General features: G+C 46.1%; 1 protein-coding gene across 4 annotated transcripts in view; it reads left to right on the top strand.

Annotated features, from left to right (window-relative positions):
* The window catches only part of Csnk1d (casein kinase 1 delta), a 31888-nt gene that overhangs the window by 7190 nt on the left and 3774 nt on the right, over window positions 1-20924 (top strand). For 2 of the 4 annotated variants that reach the window (XM_040747902.1, XM_040747901.1), the window contains exons 2-8: window positions 1604-1714; window positions 7821-7969; window positions 8632-8860; window positions 9279-9449; window positions 10046-10194; window positions 12649-12820; window positions 14051-14190. In XM_040747902.1, coding sequence (XP_040603836.1) covers window positions 1604-1714; window positions 7821-7969; window positions 8632-8860; window positions 9279-9449; window positions 10046-10194; window positions 12649-12820; window positions 14051-14190 — 1121 coding nt within the window. 4 annotated transcript variants of the gene reach the window in all.

Below are 20924 nucleotides of genomic sequence, written 5' to 3'. Positions count from 1 at the left end.
AGACTACTGCTTTGGGGTGCAAGGAGTCACTGACGTAACTGGTGAAGTGAGTCACCATTCCTCCTGGCTGGCAAGTTCAGCTCAGAGTCTAGGTCCTTAAAAGAACTCAGAGGTCATTTTTCATCTGCAAGTACATTCTAGATGAAGTCACTTTTTGTATAAATGGATAGGTTGCCCTACCTGTAGGCAAAAAGAGTAAGATATATTGCTTATTGCTAGTATCCATAGAGTTTTTGTGGAGTAGTAAGTGAAGTTCTTAAACCTAGCAACTATCCTATTATTCTTACAGATTCGCAGCATTGGAGATTAGCTTTGGGCCATGTTCTGGGAGCAGCCATCTGACAGACCAAAATGACTTGTCTCTGGTTCTTGGGTGGGCACTAGACACAGTTGTTAGCATTGGGTTGCCTCTATGTTTAGGGGCCTTGTTCCACCTTCCGTCAGAGTGACTCATTAACCCTATGTTTCCTCGACTCTTGCTGACCTCTCCCAGTTCAGTTGACAAGACAAACTGAGTCATCACGAAGTAGCCAGGCTGCTCAGTCCACAACTTGTCTACCCATCATAGACCCTGGTCATGTATGGTTGTATCAGATTCTTTGGAAGGCCATGTTATCTTTTTCAGATAACCACATTCCTGGAAGTGCTTTCTACCTACAACCTTTCAGGCAGGAGGGTCAATGTGGTGCAGTAGGCTATTTTCATTCAGAGCTCCTGGATGAAAATCCCAAGCAGGTTGGGCCAGGTAGACTGAGGCATACTTATGTGGGAGCCTGAAGGAAGGTGGTTGGAGGAAAGCCTGAAAGGGACACTTACACATGAAACTATCTTTTTGCCTCCAAACTCATAGACTAGTCATCTTAGTGTTCATCACAAACTAACAAAAACTACATACCCTGTTTGTATCGCAGAGGCAGAATTGGCCAGGGCTTAAGAAGCGAGTCCATTCTGGTCTCTTTAATTCAAAGAGTGGCACATGCCTTTAATCCCAATATTTAAGAGACAGAGATAGGATCTTTGGCAATAGTTTGGTTAGAGATGATTCCTGAAGCCATGAGAGGATTGGGCCCACTTGAGATCTGCTGATGAGAAACTGTTGAGATGTGTGTGTAGATGTCAAGCCTGTCTGGCCTGAGACTTGGAGGACAGAGAAGAGTGTAAAACCTATCTCTCTGCTCTTTTTGGGAGACTCAGGCACACTCGAGAAGGCCTATCAGAGTGTGCCTGAGTGGGTAGAAAGATTGGGACCTGCAACTCTGGTGACTGACTTGGGTGCAGTGAGTACAAGTGGAAAGATTTTCCTTTTTCTTTTTTTGAGTAGAGATAGCTTTCTGTGTTGGTCAATCAGCAGTATAGTCTCTTACTAGGAAGTGAAGAGCTTCTGTCATTTGGTTCATCTCAGGAAACTTGGTGTGATTGGAACTAGGGTGTGGTTCAGTGGCAAGGTTCTGGCCTAGCCATGTGAAGGGTGCTGGATTCTATCCCCAGCACCGTTTCTGGCCCAGATATAAAGGATGTAAAACAGTACTTGTCCTTTCTGCAGCAAGCTTTGGATTATGTGGTAGACACGAAATAATGTCTATAATTTTCTTTCTTTGCCCAGGTACGGACATTGCTGCAGGAGAAGAAGTTGCCATCAAGCTTGAATGTGTCAAAACCAAACACCCTCAGCTCCACATTGAGAGCAAGATCTACAAAATGATGCAGGGAGGAGGTAAGGTCATTGGGGTTAAATATCTTCCCATGGCCTGGTTTTGAGGTACAGAAGACCTAACCCAAGAAAAAGAACAGTCTTATGTATTTTGCTTAAGAACCGCTTTCTTAGTTTCCAGTTAGATGGTAATGTCTTTGAAATCTGGGTTTTGCGAAAGGTTCTAATTAAACATATTGTCTTATGGTGGGAAGGGCTACTAGTGGTGCTGCCTGTCACACCATGGTGCTTCCTGCCAGTTGGCATCTTCTGGGCAACATGCTTTCCTTAGAACTTGGGGGTAGTCCCATTGAATTCTCTGAAGCTCGTTTTCTCTTGCATAGGATTCTTGAACATGACTTCTGATTCCTCCAGCTAAGTCACTGTTATCAGTTCCAGTTCTGTAGAACATTACCCCAAGACTTTGGAGTACTGAAGCTAGTGGTGGGCCAGTCTCATTCTACAATTCTGGGAGCTGCTAGTTTGACTCATGGAGCAGGTGAAGACACACGTGAAGGTTCCTATCCTAGATGATGGGGCTGTACCCTCAGAAGAACTTACCAGCAGGGTTAGGGCCAGGGCTCTTCTGAAGGCTTAACTTCCCCATCTCCTAGGATAGGTGTGGTGATATTTTGTTTATGATCTAATAAAGCTTGTCTGAAGATCAGAATGCAAAGCTAGCCACAGCCATAGATGTCAGGCAGTGGTGGTACACATCTTTAATCCCAGCACTCGGGGAGGTAGAGACAGGAGTGATATGGCTGGGCGGAGAGAGGAATATAAGGCAGGAACAGTCAGGAACACATGGCAGTCTAGGCAGAGGACACAATCATGATAGACTTTGTATCTGAAAAGCCATACCTCATGATCCCTTTTAGCAGACGGCTCCATGGTGCCATGGTAGTTAAGAGTAGGAAAGACAGAGAGTCCTCCTAGCCTTGCTACCCACCCTTGAGACACAGCCTTTATTGGCCCTGCCCTGTCAGCAGAAAAGGGGAAACTGTCTCATAATGTTTTGGTTGGGCATTATTTTTCTTTTGTATATGTGTTAGTTTCTGATGTGTTTTTATGAGTCTCTGCATCTATCTGTTTCATGTGCTCTTTCTTTGACTTTTTCTTCTGTTTGTTTCATCCTATTCAATTTTGTTGGTTTTTGTTTTTTGTTTTTTTGTTTTTTTTCGAGACAGGGTTTCTCTGTGGCTTTGGAGGCTATCCTGGAACTCGCTCGGTAGTCCAGGTTGGTCTCGAACTCACAGAGATCCGTCTGCCTCTGCCTCCCGAGTGCTGGGATTAAAGGCGTGTGCCACCAACGCCCGGCCTCAATTTTGTTGGTTTTATTTTTATCTTTTTTTTTTTTTTGTCTCAAAAAGAGGCCTGCAGAGGCCCAATCCTGCTCAGCTGCCCTTTGGCACCTTTTTCAGAAAAACAGCCTCCTTGGGGGCATTAGGGGCTGACTGCATAGCTTTTCTAACAAGCAGAGTAGAACAAAGTGTCATAGGTTTGGTCTTTTCTCGGAGTGTCAACATTTGAGCTTAATGTATTAAGGGTTGTAGTTCTTAGACTGTGCTAGTCTAGAGTGCCTAAGGGAAGAGGCAGCCTGATAGTGACAAGAAAGGAGAAAGGGGTTAGTGCGTTCCAGACAGGTCTCTGGCATCAGTGTCACTGCCATTTGCTTGGTATTGTTCTTTGTTCTGTCGAGCATCCTAGATGTCAGTTGCCCTCCCTGGTTATGATGATTAGATGTCCTGGATGATGCCAGGAACCTGCTGGGAGATAGCATTACTTCCTCAGTTGGGCCCTCAGTCATTTGCCCATATCCCTTCTCCAAACTCATAGAACCCAGACAAGATTCAGAAATGGGTACTACCCTTTCTTGGTGTTCCTCAGCCTTTGGTCAGGTTTTACTATTGTTACCCACTTACTGAATACCCTAAAGGTCTCTGTTTTGGGAAACATAGTATGTCCAGAGAAAGAATGCAATATTGGCAGTGTTTGTTATCTGAGACTAAATGGAGGTTGTCAGATGCAGGATGGGCATATACTTTGCTCAGAAACCACATTATGTCATGTTCTATGTATGTAGATGAATATGGATTGCTTTGCTACCTTCTGAAAGGAACAAGCACCTGTTTCATTGTCCTGATCTTGTTTACATTGGCTCTGGTTGTGCCAAAAAGAAATCATACAGTTAAGTGGATGACTGTAACATGAGGTTTATGTGGAAGACTTGCAGGTGCTAGTAGTGTAGCCATGCCTGGTTAAGAACTGCTGTACTGAATGAGAAACAGCACAGGAGGCTTTTCATAGGATATAGACTGGAACCTGAGCTCAGCCTTAGGATGTGCTCTTGCAAGCTCTCTCGTTGGGCTTTCTTGACTCTCTAGCCTGCAAAGAACTACACAGAGACTTCTTATTAATTATAAAAGCTTGACCATTAGCTTATGCTGGTCCCACTAGCTCTTAAAATTCAAATTAATCTGTTTCTATGAATCTATCTTCTGCCACATGACCTCTCCTTTCTACCATATGTCTGACTTCTTCAGAGTCCCCTGGACATCTCTGTAACCTAATCTGCAAGTGCCTAGATTCCTTTTCCTCTCTTTCCCCAGAAATCCTTCCTATCTCTCCTGCCTGATTATTGGCCTTTCAGCTCTTTATTAAACCAATCACAGTGACACATCTTCACACAGTGTAAACAACAGTGAGCTCTGGGCACTTCACCAGTCCAAAAATCTGGTCAGCACAAAAAGTTAAAGGTGAAATACTAGAAATAAACTAGAATTCAGCTAGTAAAAGTCTTGAGTAGTCAGCGAGTTTTTGTCAACACCTGGTACTGCCAGATAAGACCTGGTAGCTTTTTTAACTGCTTATTCCATTCCTGATATATCCCAAAGTAGATGTAGACCACACCCTCCTTCAGTAACTCCTCAACAGAAAACATTAATGAGTAATGTTTTCTTCTGTTAATGTGTTACAGGGAGCTTGGTGGAATGGGAAGAAAAGCTCTTTGTGATAGGATCTGTGTAGGAAATACACACCATAGTTTTTTTCTTGGCTTTTTTGGGGGGTGGAGTGGGAGATGGCCCCCAAAGGGAGTGGCACTATTAGGAGGTGTGGCCTTGTTGGAGGAAGCATGTCACTATGTCTCTTTCTGAAGTTTCTCTCAGTGTGACGGTCAGTCGACTACCTGCAAGATGTAGGACACTTCAGCTCCAGCACATCTGCCTACATGCTGCCATGCTCACCACCATAATGATAATGGAGTGAACCTCAAGCCACTCCGATTAAATGTTTTCCTTATAAGAGTTGCTGTGGTCATAGTTGCCTCTTCACAGCATTTAAAAAAACAACTAAGACGGTCTATAGTGCCCTGGCTGGACTGGAACTCACTTTGTAGACCAGGCTGGTGATCTTCCTTCCTCTGACTCCCAAGTGCTCAGATAAACCAGCATGCCTGGCAGTGTTTATCTTTTGTCTTTGATTTTGATTTTTTTTGTCAAGGTATCAAATTCCTCCTCTGCCTCCTGAGTGTTGGAGTTAATGTTGTGGACCACCATGCCTAGTTAGTCATGAGCTATTATTGAACATTGCTATAGAACATGCAGCATGTAGGTGAAGTAGATATTTATTGGAGTAAAAGATGCCTGTGATCCCTCACTCCTTTGAGGAAGTCTCCAATGCTACCCTGTGAAGCTATGGCCTGCCTAGTCTCTCTAGCATATCTTCGCTGGCCCTTGCTTACACATTCTGTTTGCCATGATTTGGGGGTGCTGGGGGTTGTTTTGGAGTGCTAGGATGAAACTAGGACTTTGCTGTGCTATGATAAGCACTGTACTACTGAACTACAGCCCTAGCCCTGCTGTTTTTCTTTCTTGTCCTCCCATAAGATATTTGGTTTTCAAAATCTAAATACTACAAATACTATTTGACAGGTTTAGTCATTTTAAAACTGAATTGCCGACAATGTAATTAATTTGTCTATTTGAATTAATTCTTAGTGCCCACATTTACATTGAAATACTTGTCAAATCACAATGGAAAGCACTTGCCAATGCCTATGTTTTCTGGCCCCAGTTAAAGCATTGAGTGGTGTAACTCATTCCCAAATCATGGCACAGCACTTGGGTTTTTTTCTTTAAACTGTTAGCTCCATTTGTTCCTGGAAAAGAAAAAAGAAAAAAACACACAGGACATGAGAAAAAAGTAGCAGCAGCACTTTCTAGACATGGGTCTACTTTGGATTCTGGATTTTGCTAGTATGAATGTCTGGCTTCAGAGTAGCAGGGACCCTATAGCTGGAAGGTTCATCATGCTTTATCAGGAACCTTCTCCTAACTGGTTTTATAGTCACTTGTTCCTAGGCTTTACTACTAGTTAGTTCCTGGCAGTTTGCTGAGGGTAAAGTGCACCACAGAAGACATTATCCATCTTTTTCAGCCAGGAATCTGAGCTCAGGAATCCTTTGCAGTGACTGAATTTTATTCAGTTTCCAGTGCCATGGATTAACAAATGACACTACTATTCCCCATTGAAAGGGAAGGTGCTGCCACCCATCACATATCCCCCAACTATTAAGTACATCAAGAAGCCAAGGAAGGTATACATCCCTCCTAAATAGCAGTTTGCTGTTATGTAATGCAGTTATGCTATATGCATCTTGTAACCTTTTTGACAATATATTCCTAGAACGTATGTGCATGTGATAGAATCTCCTAGAGTAAACATAGAAGAAATGAGTTTTCTTAGCTTAAGATCAGAATATCATCAGTTGGGATAGGGAGATAGCTTAGTGGATTAAAGTGTAAGCAGGATGTAGTGTGTGTCTCTGCAATCCCAGCACTGCTGTGCAATATGGAAAGTGGAAACAGGAGCATCACCCGGAAGTTCACAAGCCAGATAGATGCTCTGGAGTGCACAGACCAACACCAGAAACAGAGTCTGTACCTCACACAAACTCCCAAAAAGGTGTCTTCTGACCTTCGTGTACACAGTGTGGTACAAACACATGTACACACATACAGATTAGTAAACATTTAAAATACTATCAATTTACTTAACGGACAATAGCTAGTTATAAAGTGTGATTTTAAAATACCATTTATGATAGCATACACCTTAAATATTGTGTATATGAATGCTCTGTCTGCATGTATGACATTAGGCCAGAAGAGGCCAGTAACTGTGGTGCTTACTAGACCACGTGCTCTGGTAGGCAGAGGAGAGCACAGGGAGTCTTGTAAAGCGTGGTTCTCCGAAGTGCTTACTCTTTGACCTGAGCAAAGCTGCTGTGTGCAACCTTGTTCCTGGCAGTTTTCATGAGCAAGTGCTCCCAGCTTTTTTCTGAACATCTTTGTGTGACTGTTGTCATCAGTCATTTATGTTTTTAGATTAAATAATTTGGTCTTTGACCCATTTTTCAAAGGTAGAGAGTCTGTTTATTGTGGACTTCTGTTTTTAGATCTAGCACCTTGAAGGCATCCTTCCCTCGTTTGGAGTTCGGATTGTTTGGTTTTGTAGGGTCTCATTAGGTCTCATACGTGGTCCAAGCTGTTGGTCCTGATCCTACAGTTCCACCACACAAGCACGTCACTTCACCCACCTGCCCTCTCTGTTGGATTTGCCCTGTTCTCTACTTACTCCCTCTTCCACTGGTTGGTATGTGAAAAGTCCGTGCAAATTTCTAAGACGTTTTCATTGCATTTGCTTTTCTCTCAATATCGGGGCGGGGGGGGCCGACACACTTTTTTCTCTGCTTCTACAACCCATGGTAGTTGTCTTTCTCTTCTGTTTCTCAGCATTAGGTTCCAGTTTCACGGGTGCAGCTATGACTTCCAGCTGGCTTCTCTGGATCTGTTTTATGTGGTTTTTCTTTCCATGGATGCTGATGTTATGAAGTTAATTATCTCATTTACTGCTCCTGCTGGTTTGACTCTTGCCAGAGTTTGCTCTGTGCCATGTATTACTGTATGTGGCTTAATCATGAGTGGGTGTATTTGAGGGCAGACATTGCCTGGATCTTCTGAACCCACAGACTCAATCCACTAAACACATATGTCTTGTTGAGTAGAGGTGATCTGGTGATCTGATGTAATAGCCCAGGCTGAAGAGCTATGTTTGGTTTCTTTTCCAGTGGGCATCCCTACCATCAGATGGTGTGGGGCTGAGGGGGACTACAATGTCATGGTGATGGAGCTACTAGGACCGAGCCTAGAAGACCTCTTCAACTTCTGTTCAAGGAAGTTTAGTCTCAAAACTGTCCTGTTGCTTGCTGACCAGATGGTAAGCATCCCATTTCATAAAGTGCATAGCTGTGTAGTTCTTGGCATGTGCTTGCTAGCTTGATAGAATAAATTACTGGGTTATGTTGGCCGTGGTGGTACTTGGGAGGCAGAGACAGGCAGATCTTTGTAGGTTCATGACCAGCCTGGTCTATAAAGCAGGTTTCAGGTCAGCAGGGGCTGTGTAGTAAAACCTCTTCTCAAAAAATATGTAAGTTACTGGTTGCCATTTCTCCATTATTATACCCATTTGTGCATAGAAAGGGGAATTTGTTTAATGTTGACCTCAGGATTACAGACCAATTTTTAACTCATAATGAATGGACTTCCCAGTTCTCTCAGGGAACCCACATTAGACTGGCAGTAGCTCTTGGGTGGTTTCCATGAAAATTCTTGTTTACGGATCATGCAGAGTCCAGCTGATACAGACCATTGTCACCTCAGCCTGCTCTCTTCTACTCCCACGGGAACCAAGGAGAAGAAATGTCTGGGCCTGTCGGGGGGATAGAAAGCTGAAGATATCTTGAAAGATGACCACCCTAACTGAAATCACTGTGCTCTCCAGAAAGCAGAGCATGTGTAATGTGAGCCTCACTGCCAAGCAGCCTCCTGGTCCAGCATGAGCACTCGGGATTCAGTCTCATCTAGTTTCTCCTTTTGTAGATAAGTCGTATTGAGTACATTCATTCGAAGAATTTTATCCACCGAGATGTGAAGCCAGATAACTTCCTCATGGGGCTGGGAAAGAAAGGCAACCTGGTCTACATCATTGACTTTGGTCTGGCCAAGAAGTACCGAGATGCCCGCACCCACCAGCATATCCCTTATCGAGAGAACAAGAACCTCACAGGGACGGCGCGCTATGCCTCCATCAACACGCACCTTGGCATTGGTGAGCCCAGACATAGGAATGGAACACTTGACTTAGTGTACCTTTAACATGGTCATCCTTAGCTTAGGGAAAGCCCATGTATTTAGCAGACTAGGGTTATGAATCAGTTTGGTGATGAATGGAGGCTGTCAGCAACCTTTATAGCAGATAAGCCGATTTGTGCAACTGCTGGAGTCTTTATGCTGCCAGGTGCAGTGTAGGCAGAAGCTGCCTTCACCAGTTCTCCAAGTTGTTGAAGTTGCTTGCCTGAAGTGTTAGGGAAAGTTCTTTAATGTCATGTAAGGGAAAACTTCTGGTGACATAATTTTGCAAATACATTTTTGTGTTATTCTTGAAGTTTTATTTCCATTGTCTGGTATTGCTTTTATACATACCAGACACACGTGCCATCCTTGACATAGTTCCCTTTTCTTTCCAGAACAATCTCGAAGAGATGACTTGGAGTCTCTGGGGTACGTGCTGATGTACTTCAACCTGGGCTCTCTCCCCTGGCAGGGGCTGAAGGCCGCCACCAAGAGGCAGAAGTATGAGAGGATCAGTGAGAAGAAGATGTCCACTCCCATTGAAGTGCTGTGCAAGGGCTATCCTTGTGAGTTCCCTCACACCTGCCCCAGTGTTAACTAGACTCCTGTGTGGAGAGCCTCACCTTCTATTAGAAGAGTTGTATGAAAGAGGCACCTTTTTATATATGAAGGTGGCAGTTGGACCTGGCTTGTTTTGTTTTTCCATCCCTGAGCACTTTTTGTTTAAGAGGTGTTCTGTATGAGGCCCAGGAGACACGGGAAAGAGGCAGGACTGAGCCTGGAGAGGTGACCTACATGATAGGAAAGGGGAAGAATAGTGGAAGACCTAACTGCTCCTTGACTGACCACCGCCCTTTACTCCTGTTCCACCTAGAGTTTTCCTATTTTTTGAGATTGCTCCTGGGATGAAAATGCCCTTAATAACTACATTTTGCTCTCTAAAGTTGACCTTTTAGGAGGTGTGGAGGGCGTTAGTATGGAACCCAGCTTTCTACCACTGAGCTCTACCTCCAGTTTCTAGATGTTGATATATTGAGACGTTTTCAGATTTCATCTTTGATGTCTTTGTATATGGCACTGTGGGAGGTGAACTTGGTGAATAGGTATGAGTCTAGGCCACCATTGATAGTTCTTGACTAGCTTTGAGTTTCTTGTTTTTTAGCTGAATTTGCCACATACCTGAATTTCTGCCGTTCCTTACGTTTTGATGACAAACCTGACTACTCCTACCTGAGACAGCTCTTCAGAAATCTGTTCCATCGCCAGGGCTTCTCCTATGACTACGTGTTCGACTGGAACATGCTCAAATTTGTAAGTGACCTTGCTAGAGCATTGAATGAAACAACCTGGTCCTTAGGAGGCTAAGCTGTTTTTGTTTTGTTTTATGTAAAGCTATACTGTCTGCAAGGCGCAGCAGTAGGGCACATTGGAAATTGTGAAAGCCATGCACACCTGGTAGAACTTGGGCCTAGAGACCACTTTGCCTGTGGATTCAGAGTACTGAGAGGGAAGATGCCAGGTGAGGCACAAACCTATAGCATTTGGGGATAGAGACATGGCACAGTGGTTAAGATCACTTGCAGGTTTTACAGAGGACCTAGTTTCAGTTCTTAGGACCATCTGACTCCGTTTCTAGGGGATCCAATTCCCCCTTTATGCCCTCTTCTGGCCTCTGTGGGTACTGCATTTACTTACATGCAACAAAACACACTAAATAATAAAAACCACTGGCATTTATGGATATATATAAGACATCCAGTAAGCTGTGGTGAAGGTCTACACAATGGCTTATGGATTGGTATTACTTAGTAAGTCAAAGGGCCTGCTTGCTGCCCTTCCTTCTTATTTCCTTCCCCCTCTTTTTCCTTAATTTTTAGGGAATAAAACTTCGTCTGCGAGATCTAGTTTATTTGTTTGTTTTTCCTCCTGTACACAGTGTTCTGCCTACATGTACACCTGCATGCCAGAAGAGGGCACCAGATCTTATTATAGATGATTGTGAGCCACCTTGTGGTTGCTGGCAATTGAACTGAGGACCTCTGGAAGAGCAGCCAGTGTTCTTAACCTTTGAGCCATCTTTCCAGCCTGAGAATTTGCTTTTTAAGGGCATGGGTGTGGGTGTGTGTTTCTCTGAATGTACATGCACCATGTTCATGTCTGGTTCGCTCAAGGTCAGAAGAGAAGGTCAGATGCCCTGAAACTAGAGTTAGAAGCTATTGTATTAAGCTTCTGTGTGAATGCTGGGAACCAGATCCAGGTCCTCCTCAAGAGCAGCAAGTGCTCTGAATCACTGAACCCATTCATTGCTCCAACCCTCAGAGTTTTATTTTGAAGTTTGTTGTTGCCTCGGCTAGTCTTGAACTCCTAGGCTTAAACTGTCCTCGTTCTTTGGCTTTCCAAGTGCTGTGGGTACTGGTGTCCCCATGCCCACCTTAGAAGATTATTCTGTTATAATTTCCATCACGAATTTTAGGAGCTTTGTGGATTGATCTATGGTGGCATGCATGACAGTCTGAACAGATGGTCTCCTTAAGCCCTACTTCTTTCTGCCATCCAGCATCCCCATCCCTATCTCCAATCCAGTGTGTATATCACAGGCCTCAGAAGAGCCCCTGGGGTAAAGTGCCTGGTATTCAGTCTGAATTTGATCCTGTAATAGTTCAGATATTGCTGCATTCAAGGTTTTTAAAACTTTCATGTCTATTTTCATTGAAAATATGTTAATTGCCCTGGGCATGATGGCTCTCAACACCTTGAAGCATTCAGAGGGCAAAGGTAGGCAGGTCTCTTTGAGTTTGAGGCCTGCCTAGGACATATAACTCTAAGCTAGCCAGCAGAAATTTATTCTTTGAGTCAAACATGGTTGTGCAGCTTTTGGGAGGTTGGTTAATTAGTTTGAGGCCAGCCTTGGGCTACAAAGCAAGACCCCATCTCAAACGATCAGGAAAGTTTTTGTAATTGGAACTAGAAATTAGGTAATGTATCCAGCCAAAGCAGTAGGAAGAACTGCTTCTTCAGGGTATATATCAGGAACCTTGTCAGCTGCACCATGTCCCAACTCATTGAGAGGGTGGATGACTGAACTAGATGTAGATGCCTGGGTCTAGTGCTGCTTGTGTATCTGTAGACCAGCCAGGGCCAGAAGGAGACTTGTCCTATGGGGTGAGCTGGCTCAGGAGTAGTCCTTCTGCCAGGGTGGGGGATTCAAGAGACAGCTAAGTCTATAATGAAATAGGTTACACAAAGAAGTGGCCCATGCTTGCAGACCCTGCTGACAGTGATCAGAATGATACTTTGACTCTGGTTTCTGGTCCAACAGAAACCTGACTTCCCATCCATGCTGTTGGCCTGTGTCTAGAAAGGACTCTGCTTAGGCCTTTCTGATTCAGTGCTTAAGCTCTGCCTTGCGCTCTTTCCTGTCTCAGGCAGCCCCTGCTTCCTCCCCTAATACACTAGCATGCCAGCATTGATAGGTAGGGATTAAAATGACAGCTTGTACATGTGGTTTCCAATATGGTAGAGTATGAAGAGGACTATGGCCTTCGTGGGTATTATGCAGTCATCATCTTTGCCGAGAAATGGTCTGATTTCTCTATTGATGTGGGTGGTTTCAAAGGGCAGTCTTGTCCCGAGTGCCCTTTAGTGTTTTCTTGTTGTTGTTTTTTCCAAAGGGACTGGGGCCAGCCAAAAGCCTTGGGGCATTTAGCTTTTTTTTTTTAAACCAAGGCCACTTTTCTGCTGTTCATCCTAATCTTTGTTTCTCAGGGTGCCAGCCGAGCTGCAGATGATGCTGAGCGGGAACGCCGGGACAGAGAGGAGCGATTAAGACACTCCCGGAATCCAGCCACCCGTGGCCTCCCTTCTACAGCTTCCGGCCGTCTTCGGGGAACCCAGGAAGTGGCTCCCCCAACGCCCCTTACCCCTACCTCACACACGGGTGAGCACACCTCTTAGCATGTTCCATCAAACTAGGGCCTCTGTTTCATGTTTGATGACTTGCTGACCACCCTAGTATGTGACCTCACAAGGATTCTGGGCCAACCAGTTCAGGGTTGTGTACCCATTTCAGTCAGTCCTCATTCTGAAGACTAGATAGGACTGGGGCACAACCCATGATGTCATCTTTAGGAACACCTTTAACCCCAGAACTTGGGAAGCAGAGGCAAGGTGGTTTTCTGTGAATTTAAAGCCAGCTTAGTTTACATAGTAAGATCTTGTCTCAGAGAAAAGAAAGAAATGTCCTCCTCACAAGACTTGGTCTTGAAGATTGAGTTCCCTGAAATTTGTTGATAATATTGACTGTTTCCTAGATAACTGTTTCTCATGAGACTGGAAAGATGACTGAGAGCACTGTCTGATCTTCTAGAGGATTGGATTCATTTCCTGGCCCCTACATGACAGCTTTTATACTGTCTGAATTCTAGTTCCAGGAGAACCAACCCATCCTCTGGTCCCTTTGGGCACTGCATGCACGTGGTACACAGACATGGTTAGGCAAAACCACCCACACATATAAAATAAGTTTTTAAAAAGTTTTGCTGAGCTGGGTGGGATGGTGCACATCTTTAGTCCCAGTACTTGGGAGGCAGAAGCAGGTGGATTTCTGAGTTTGAGGCCAGCCCAGTTTACAAATTGAGTTCAGGGCAACACAAAAAAACCCTGTCTCAAAAAATTCTTTTTCTCTATCACAATAGTGTTTTTTTTTTTTTCCAAACCTTTGACTACTCAGGTCTGACATGTTCTGCTGAATGTTGAAATCTTAGAATGCATCCCTGCTTCCAGCAGGGTCTTGGGATCGCTGGTCATTTGAGTTGGTTGTGTGTGTATCCCTGAGCCTGTGCACTTGGCTAGGGCCATTAGCCTCTGCTGTGCCTGCAGGCTCATGAGATTTTTATTTATTTATTTGGATTATTGTGTGTGTATGGGTGTTTTGCCTGCGTGTGTGCCTGTGCACTGCATATGTGCCTTGTGCCTTGAAGGTCAAAAGAAGGCACTGGGTCTCCTGCAACTGGAGTTAGGAATAATTGTGGACTGCCATGTGACTACTGGAAACCAAAATGGGTCCTCTGTAAGAGCAAGTACTCTTGACCCCAGAGCCATCTCCAGCTAGCGAGGTGTTAAAGAGCCAAGGTACTCAGTGATTGTGGCTTCTCTTCATCTCCTCTAGCCAACACCTCTCCTAGGCCCGTCTCTGGCATGGAACGAGAACGGAAAGTGAGCATGCGGCTGCACCGTGGGGCACCAGTCAACGTCTCCTCATCTGATCTCACGGGCCGACAAGATACCTCTCGCATGTCCACCTCACAGGTATGCGGGTAGAACTCACTGAGGCCTGGATGTGCCAGACTCTGGTGTAGGGGTGCATGTTCCTTGTCACTATGTACAGGCACTGGTTCTCTCCCTTACCTTGTTTTAAGGACTGACCTTACAGGTTCACAGTCAGGAGTGGGGTGACACTTGTGAAGAGCGTATTTCCTTCACTCCCCTACTTTTTTCCTCATTTTTAAGGATGTTTAAGCAGTTAGGCTTCTAATTATGTTTTGCTTCTTGGTTAGAGACTGTGACTAGTCGGGTTTCTAAAGGGTTTATTTCCTGGCTAGGACTATAATGGGCTGTGAACTGTGTGTAAAGTTTTTTTATTTCTGCTGCTCGATTTCAAAGGGACATCCCTATCTATCCCTGCCCCGCCGCATTCCCCACCGGGTCCGGGTCAGACACCGTATGCCAGCTTGCTCATACCTCTTGTTGGGGAGAGGTCTATAGTATAGGCACACCAAGCTTTTTTACAACTCCACTTGTGGTTACTAGCGAGGATCTCCTTAGCAAAACACCGGGGAAGGCAGTAGCTGCATAAGAAGGGTCCTTGTGAGGGGATCCTGGGCATTAGCACTCTTGGAAGTGCCAGACTTTAAGGTGTCATTTTTTTGTTGACCTGTCTGTCTCTGATGAGGGAGGTGCTCCAGGTAGGAGAGTAGTTTGGACTAGTTCCCAGGCCCTTCCTCCTAGCTTCTCCCTCGTCCACATCTAGTCCTCCCTCTTGCTGTGCCTTTGCTGCTGTTCTGCATTCAAAACTGCTTTGTTCAACAGACTAGAATAAACTCCTGTCTACATTAGGGTTAAGCACATTTGTGACAACATCTCTTTGGCTTACTGTACGACCTAGTATGTTGTTTGAGTAGGTAAGGACTGATCGATCGTGAGTCAGTCCAAGATCCTGGGGCTTTCTGGCTCAGGCCACACCTAGAACTGGTTTGATGGAAATCAAGACTGTTGAAACGTGTTCCTATGCATTTCTGATTTGCCAGAAAAGATAGGTTTTGTATGGTAATTTTCTCCTGAAGAAACAACAGATGTAGGGAGTTTGACAAGAGGTAACTTAAGTTGTGGCCCTTGAGTTTTGACATCAGGAGGAGATTGAGTCCCTTGGTGTGTACATTCTTAACAGATTTCCTCATGGAAGACTTAACAGTTGTTTTTGTTTTTTCTCATAAACCATTGTGTTTACATTAGGAAGTAGTCTAGTTTTGCCCATGATGTGGTGGACCCTGACTGGGTTTGGACATTTTCATGCCAGCAGCTGGACAGATTAAGAAAGGGATGGCAAGGGCAGTTTTTTGTTTTGTTTTTAGTTTAATAAAAAATTGAAGCATCTGGTAGTTTGGGATCCAGGAGGACAGGAGGTTCTGTGGATACCAAGAAGACACAGGGTACAGCCCAGCTTCTTCTTGCCAAGGCTGTGACTGCCATGACCTTAAGGACAGACAATAGCATTTTTCTCCACATGGTTAACTTGGGCCTCAGAATCAAGTCTCTGGTTGCTTGGTTTCTCATGTTCTACATGGATAACTATTAGTTGGCTTGAATGTGGTTGGGAGGCTGGCTCTCTTCCTTAATTTTTCCTTTGGCTACCTTGGGGGTTTTCTAGAGACTGCCTGTGTTCTAGTTGTCTCCAAATGCTCCTTTATGTTCCCAGCTGCACCTTTGGGGGAGTTTTGCTGACACTGAAAGGCAGCTATCCTAAGGGCATCCCTTTCATTGTGCAGCATTACCAGCATCCTTGTGCTTGTACCGTGTATGGTGTGCTTCCTTCTCCACTCTTCAGGTCCTCAGTCAAGCATCTGCTCTGAGGTTTGGAAATTAAAGGCTGACAGGGTTCCTCCAGGCTTGACAGGCCAGTAGTGACTTCTCCCTAGAGAGTTGGGGTTCAGGAAGGAGTGGTGGCGTGTACTTAAGCACAGTGAGCTGGAGAGTACCATGCATGGATAAGCCCTTGCTTCAGCAGCACATATCTTTTGCTGAGCTTCTTTTATCTACAGCTGCTGGTTTTCTAATAGCTGGTGCATCCTGTGTGGTACAGTGTGATACCCACAAGTCCTTACACCAGTTAAAGCCAGTCTTAGAAGTGTCCAATGCCCTTATCCACGTCTGACGACAATAAAGTACAGGTCACTGGAGTGACCTCTTCTGCAGGACTTCAGCCTCACTCAGGCTTTCCCTGCAAGCAGCAGCTGCTTCTTCCTTGGCATCTTCCCTTCCCTGAAGAGCACTTGCAGTAGGGAGACTGTTTCCTGATATCTGTGAGTTTGCTCTCATTAGCCAAAAGAACATAGGCTTTGCGTGGCATCTGATCATTGGATCGCTATTGTTTTTCCTTGGTCTCCTGCGTAACACAGTTCAAAATGTACCAGTTATTGGCTTTTGATACCTCAGTTAACCCACATCTGCCCTAAAATAAGTTCATCCTGGTGCTTTCATTAGGGGGAAGTGTGTCCCGTGGATGTATCCTGGGAGGTGCTATCCCTCCCACCTGCTGCATAGTGCTGTGAAACCAATTTGTAGAGCTTCCTCAGCTCCGCCGCCCACTAGATTGCAGTTTCTGTAGAACATGAAGTTAGGAAGGTTCTGCTGGAACAGCAATGGCCACTTTTATCAAGGGTCATGAGAGAGTGATGAGTTCATGCACTGTGTGGAGAGACTTGCCATTAGCTGGAGTCCCCAAAGTGTCTGTTGGTGTCTTGACCTGTTGAAGGCAAAGGGCACATCAAAACTCAAGCTCAACACAGGCAGTCAGGGGACCAGGATCTCATGTGCTGGTCTGGCCAGCAGGACACTTACCAACAGCTGTCTTTTCCCCACCTCAGAATAGCATTCCTTTCGAACACCACGGCAAGTAGCTGCTCGTCTCCATCGGAAGGCAGCACTGGGTGAGTGTGCTCAGGGTGGGGCTCTGCAGGTGGCAGGTGCCAGGCAAGGTGGGAGCAGCTTCCCATCTGTCGTCTGGGCTCGCTAGTGGGCTGGGCTTGCATGCCAACTGCTGGAGGTAGAGTGAGGCTTCTTCTGCTTATTTTTCTCCATGTAATGGATATGGGGTAGCTGTGGTGAGCTGCCCAATCTGGGGGATTGCTGGCATCCTTAGACTCTCTGGACCAAGTGACCTTAGGGAAGCATCCTGCTGTGCCTTTGTCCTCTCGCCTCCCTGTAATTGCATTTGGTACGCTGGAACCGCCCTCAGGCCTGGCTGGCTCTGGGCAGGTGTGCTGGCACGTGTGTCTGTTGTACTCAGCTGAGTGGTGCCGCGCTTGGTATTGGGCTTTCTTGAGCTCTTGCTACATGCAGATTCTGGTGGTCTTTGCCCATCCTGGCTTTTTCAGTCATCCCTCTTCCTCTCTTTCATTTATCTCTGTCCTCATTTTGTGTTTCTTTCCAAACTTGGTACCTGCCCAGCCATCTTGTCCATGCAGCTGTTGTCTATTAACCCAGTCACAGGCACCTGCTCCTCTGCCGTCAATGCATGGCTGGGCGTCCACGCTGAGCTCCTTTCTTGTTGGCCACATGGCACTTGGTGGTTCCTTCCATCAGAGGCTTGAGCTTTGGTGGGGGTTGTGCTGCTGGGAGATCTGCTCCATTTATAACACGTGTGTGCACTCTTGGAAATGTGTTGATAAGAGTTGCTTTTCCTATCTTCCCTAAGGGATATGCCTGTTTCAGAGCTTCAAGTTCTTTCCAGGAAGGGGAGGCTGGGAGCAAGTGTCACTGCTCCACTCGGATCTACAGGAGCACAGCTCTGCAGTTTCCTTGCTTGCATGCCTCCTCTTTCCCCATCTTCCTGTCCTGTGTTCTGCTCAACACCTGTCCTGGCTGGCTACAGAGGCCTTTCTGTGCAGCCAGGGGTGAAGGTGTTTAGATTGAAGCCAGGTGGCAGTGTGTCCCTTCCCTCCCAGGCTCTATTGTGTTATGTGCGCCCAAACGCCTGGCTGGCCTGTTCCTTGGCCTCATGCTGACCTTGTCCTGTGCTTTGGCTCCGACAGATTCCCGGTCGGGTGGCTTCCAGTGGTCTTCAGTCTGTCGTGCACCGATGAGAACTCTCCTTTTTGCTGTGAAGGGCAGACAATGCATGGCTGATCTACTCTGTTACCAATGGCTTTACTAGTGACACGCCCCCCGGTCTAAACCCGAAATGTTAACGCCGGGAGCTCTCCAGGCCACTCACCCAGCGATGCTCATGGGGAATCAAAACACAAACTAAATGGACAGGCTCCAAGAGCTGCCATCGCCAGGGGCTGCACCGTGGCCCCATGTGAGCTCAGTTATCATGGGGCTGGAATGAAGAGCAGAGGCTGGGAGACCATTGCAGAGAGAACCCGACTCCCTGTGAAGAGCCTCTCAGCTCCCACCAGTGGTGGCGGACCTGCACTCCCTGACGATCCCACCGCAGCTACCAGTCTTCTACTTGGTTAAGACAGTTTTGTATCATTTTGCTAAAAATTACTGGCTTAAATCTGTGTAAAGAAATCTGTCTTTTTATTGTTTCTTTCTTGTCTGTTTTTGCGGTCTTAAAAAAGATGTTGACCTTAATCCTAAGACATGCTGGCTTGGAGCTTCTGTGTAAAATGGAGGCAGGCAAGAGAGGGGCACATGTGAGTGTCAAGGATGATGTGTGTTTTGTTTGTTTTGTTTTCTCGTGTTGTACTGTTCACTTTGGAAAGGAAATACTCATCAGTTGTGTGTGTGTGCGTGTCTTGTGGGCTCCCATCAGCCTCATTTGGGCATCTTGCTTACTCTTCCCCACTGAAAACTGACAAGCCTGCAGTCATCAGAGCAGGTAGAGTGCAGCTGCCATGGAGCGAGGGTGCAGCAGGCATATTCTCAGCAAAGCACTATGGCATGATGGTCTTCCCAAAGGAGGCAAGAAGGAAGTCAAAACTGAAGAACTCACATGCAGAGGCCTTGAGGTCACTGTGGACTGCTGGAGAGTTCCAAGATTGAAAGCTGAGCTTGTGTTTCTGGTCCCTGGAGAGAGGGTTGCTGTTTTGGTAGTGTTGGTTGGTTGCCTCTATGCCTTTGAACTCGGGAAGTTGCTAAACAGACTGATGCCACTTAGGTCTGTCATCACCTCTCTGCTCAGAGCCCAGGGAGCAGGCTGTCCTAGACACCATGGTTTGCCCAAAGGGACCAGTGGCCAAAGGGAATCAAGCCCAAAGTGCCAAGAAGCAGGTGACTGCCTACCTGAATCTAGACCCTTCACCTCCAGAAAGGTGTGGTGCCACGAGCCTCGTGATCTTCAGCTGGACACATCTGCGGGCTGGGCTGCTCTGCCGCTGGCGGTTAGGATGCCAACATGCTCTTCCCCACCATGTGCACCGGATATGAAGAGATAGCAGGACCTGAGCTCCCTGTCTGAGAAATGGGGTGCAGTACACGTGTGTGGGTCCATCTCTTATTTTCCCTGTCTGCCTGTGGAGAGAGTTATGCTGGGTACCTGTCTCCTTGTTTCGATTTGGGCTCTAATGGTGCCGCCATGGCTTCTCCTTTCTTCCCAGAATTCCCCGGTACTGAGCACTGGCCTGGGGTGGGGGAACACACTGCTGATGTGGTAGCATCCCAGAATGTGGCTGTTAGTCCTGCCAGCCAGCCATCTGAGCCCGTGGGTGCTTCTTTCTGAGTCCTGAGCTGGTTACTCTGCAAGCATTTTAGGGTGCAGGGACTTGACTGGGTGGGACTGTGTGTCTGGGAGTGCAGGGGGAGGTTGGGAGGGTTGGGCAAATTTGAGATTTTTGTTGCAAATCCTTTATCAGAGTTGGGCCTCCTCTCTCCAGTGGCAGGCCTGCCTGGAAAGTGTTCTTTGTAGATATCTGTGGTGCCGGAGGGGTATCGGGGTGGCCTTGAGACTGATCCAGGCTCAGCCTGGCCCTGTTGGGTTGTGCTGAGATTAGGCCCATTGGAAGTCCTCCAGGGTGTGGCTGACGGTTCTTGCCTAATATTTAATCCCATCATCACTCGCAGGAAGCGTAGTTAGAATGTGTGTATCAACCTGTGTCTTGGTGACCAGTCTCTGAGCTGTGCGTTTGTACTACCACTGTATTTGTGTACTTTAACAATTGTGTAAATAATAAATTCATAATGACTTCTACCTTTCTTCCCTCCCCTCTGTGTGGTCTTTCTTTTAGCAGCTGAATTTTCAGTATTTGTAAACCAAGTGAAAGTCAACTTGGTGTGGGTGGTGGCTCTGAGATTAAGACAGTCTTCCTGTAGCCCAGGCTGTCCTGGAACTCTTCTGACTATTGGTATTACAGACCCAGTAAAGCTAATTTGTTCAGGGTGACATCCTGCTTGTCCTTTGTCAGCTGACTTGGACTCTGGTGTACATAGGTGGGTATTCTTAAGAGTTTTCTTAGGGATAGTGTGACAGTTCTCTGAGCCCTATACTCACCTTATGAGATACAAGCCCCTAGCCCACATAACCTCTGTGTCAGTTGTTTGATTTTCGACTTGCTAGGGAAGGAACTGAGGTGGGTGTGTCCCACTGCCTTAGCTCTGACATAACTGGAAAAGGCATCCGTGCACACAGGCGTTTTCTATAGCAGCACCCCTTTTGAGGGACAGGCACAGGCTATCTGTTGCTGTTGTAGAGACCTATCCTCTTGGGAATTATTACCGGTATCCCACATCCTGATGAGCTTGGCCAGTTGATTGTGGAGGCATTTGTAGCAGTCAAGTGCTGGCGGGATTTATGGCCAAAACCCACTCGACAGTTCCCTGTA

This window comes from Mesocricetus auratus, unplaced genomic scaffold (genome assembly GCF_017639785.1).
Source record: "Mesocricetus auratus isolate SY011 unplaced genomic scaffold, BCM_Maur_2.0 Super-Scaffold_100007, whole genome shotgun sequence".
Classification (NCBI taxonomy): Eukaryota; Metazoa; Chordata; class Mammalia; order Rodentia; family Cricetidae; genus Mesocricetus; species Mesocricetus auratus.
This window is presented reverse-complemented; position numbering and strand designations above follow the sequence as displayed.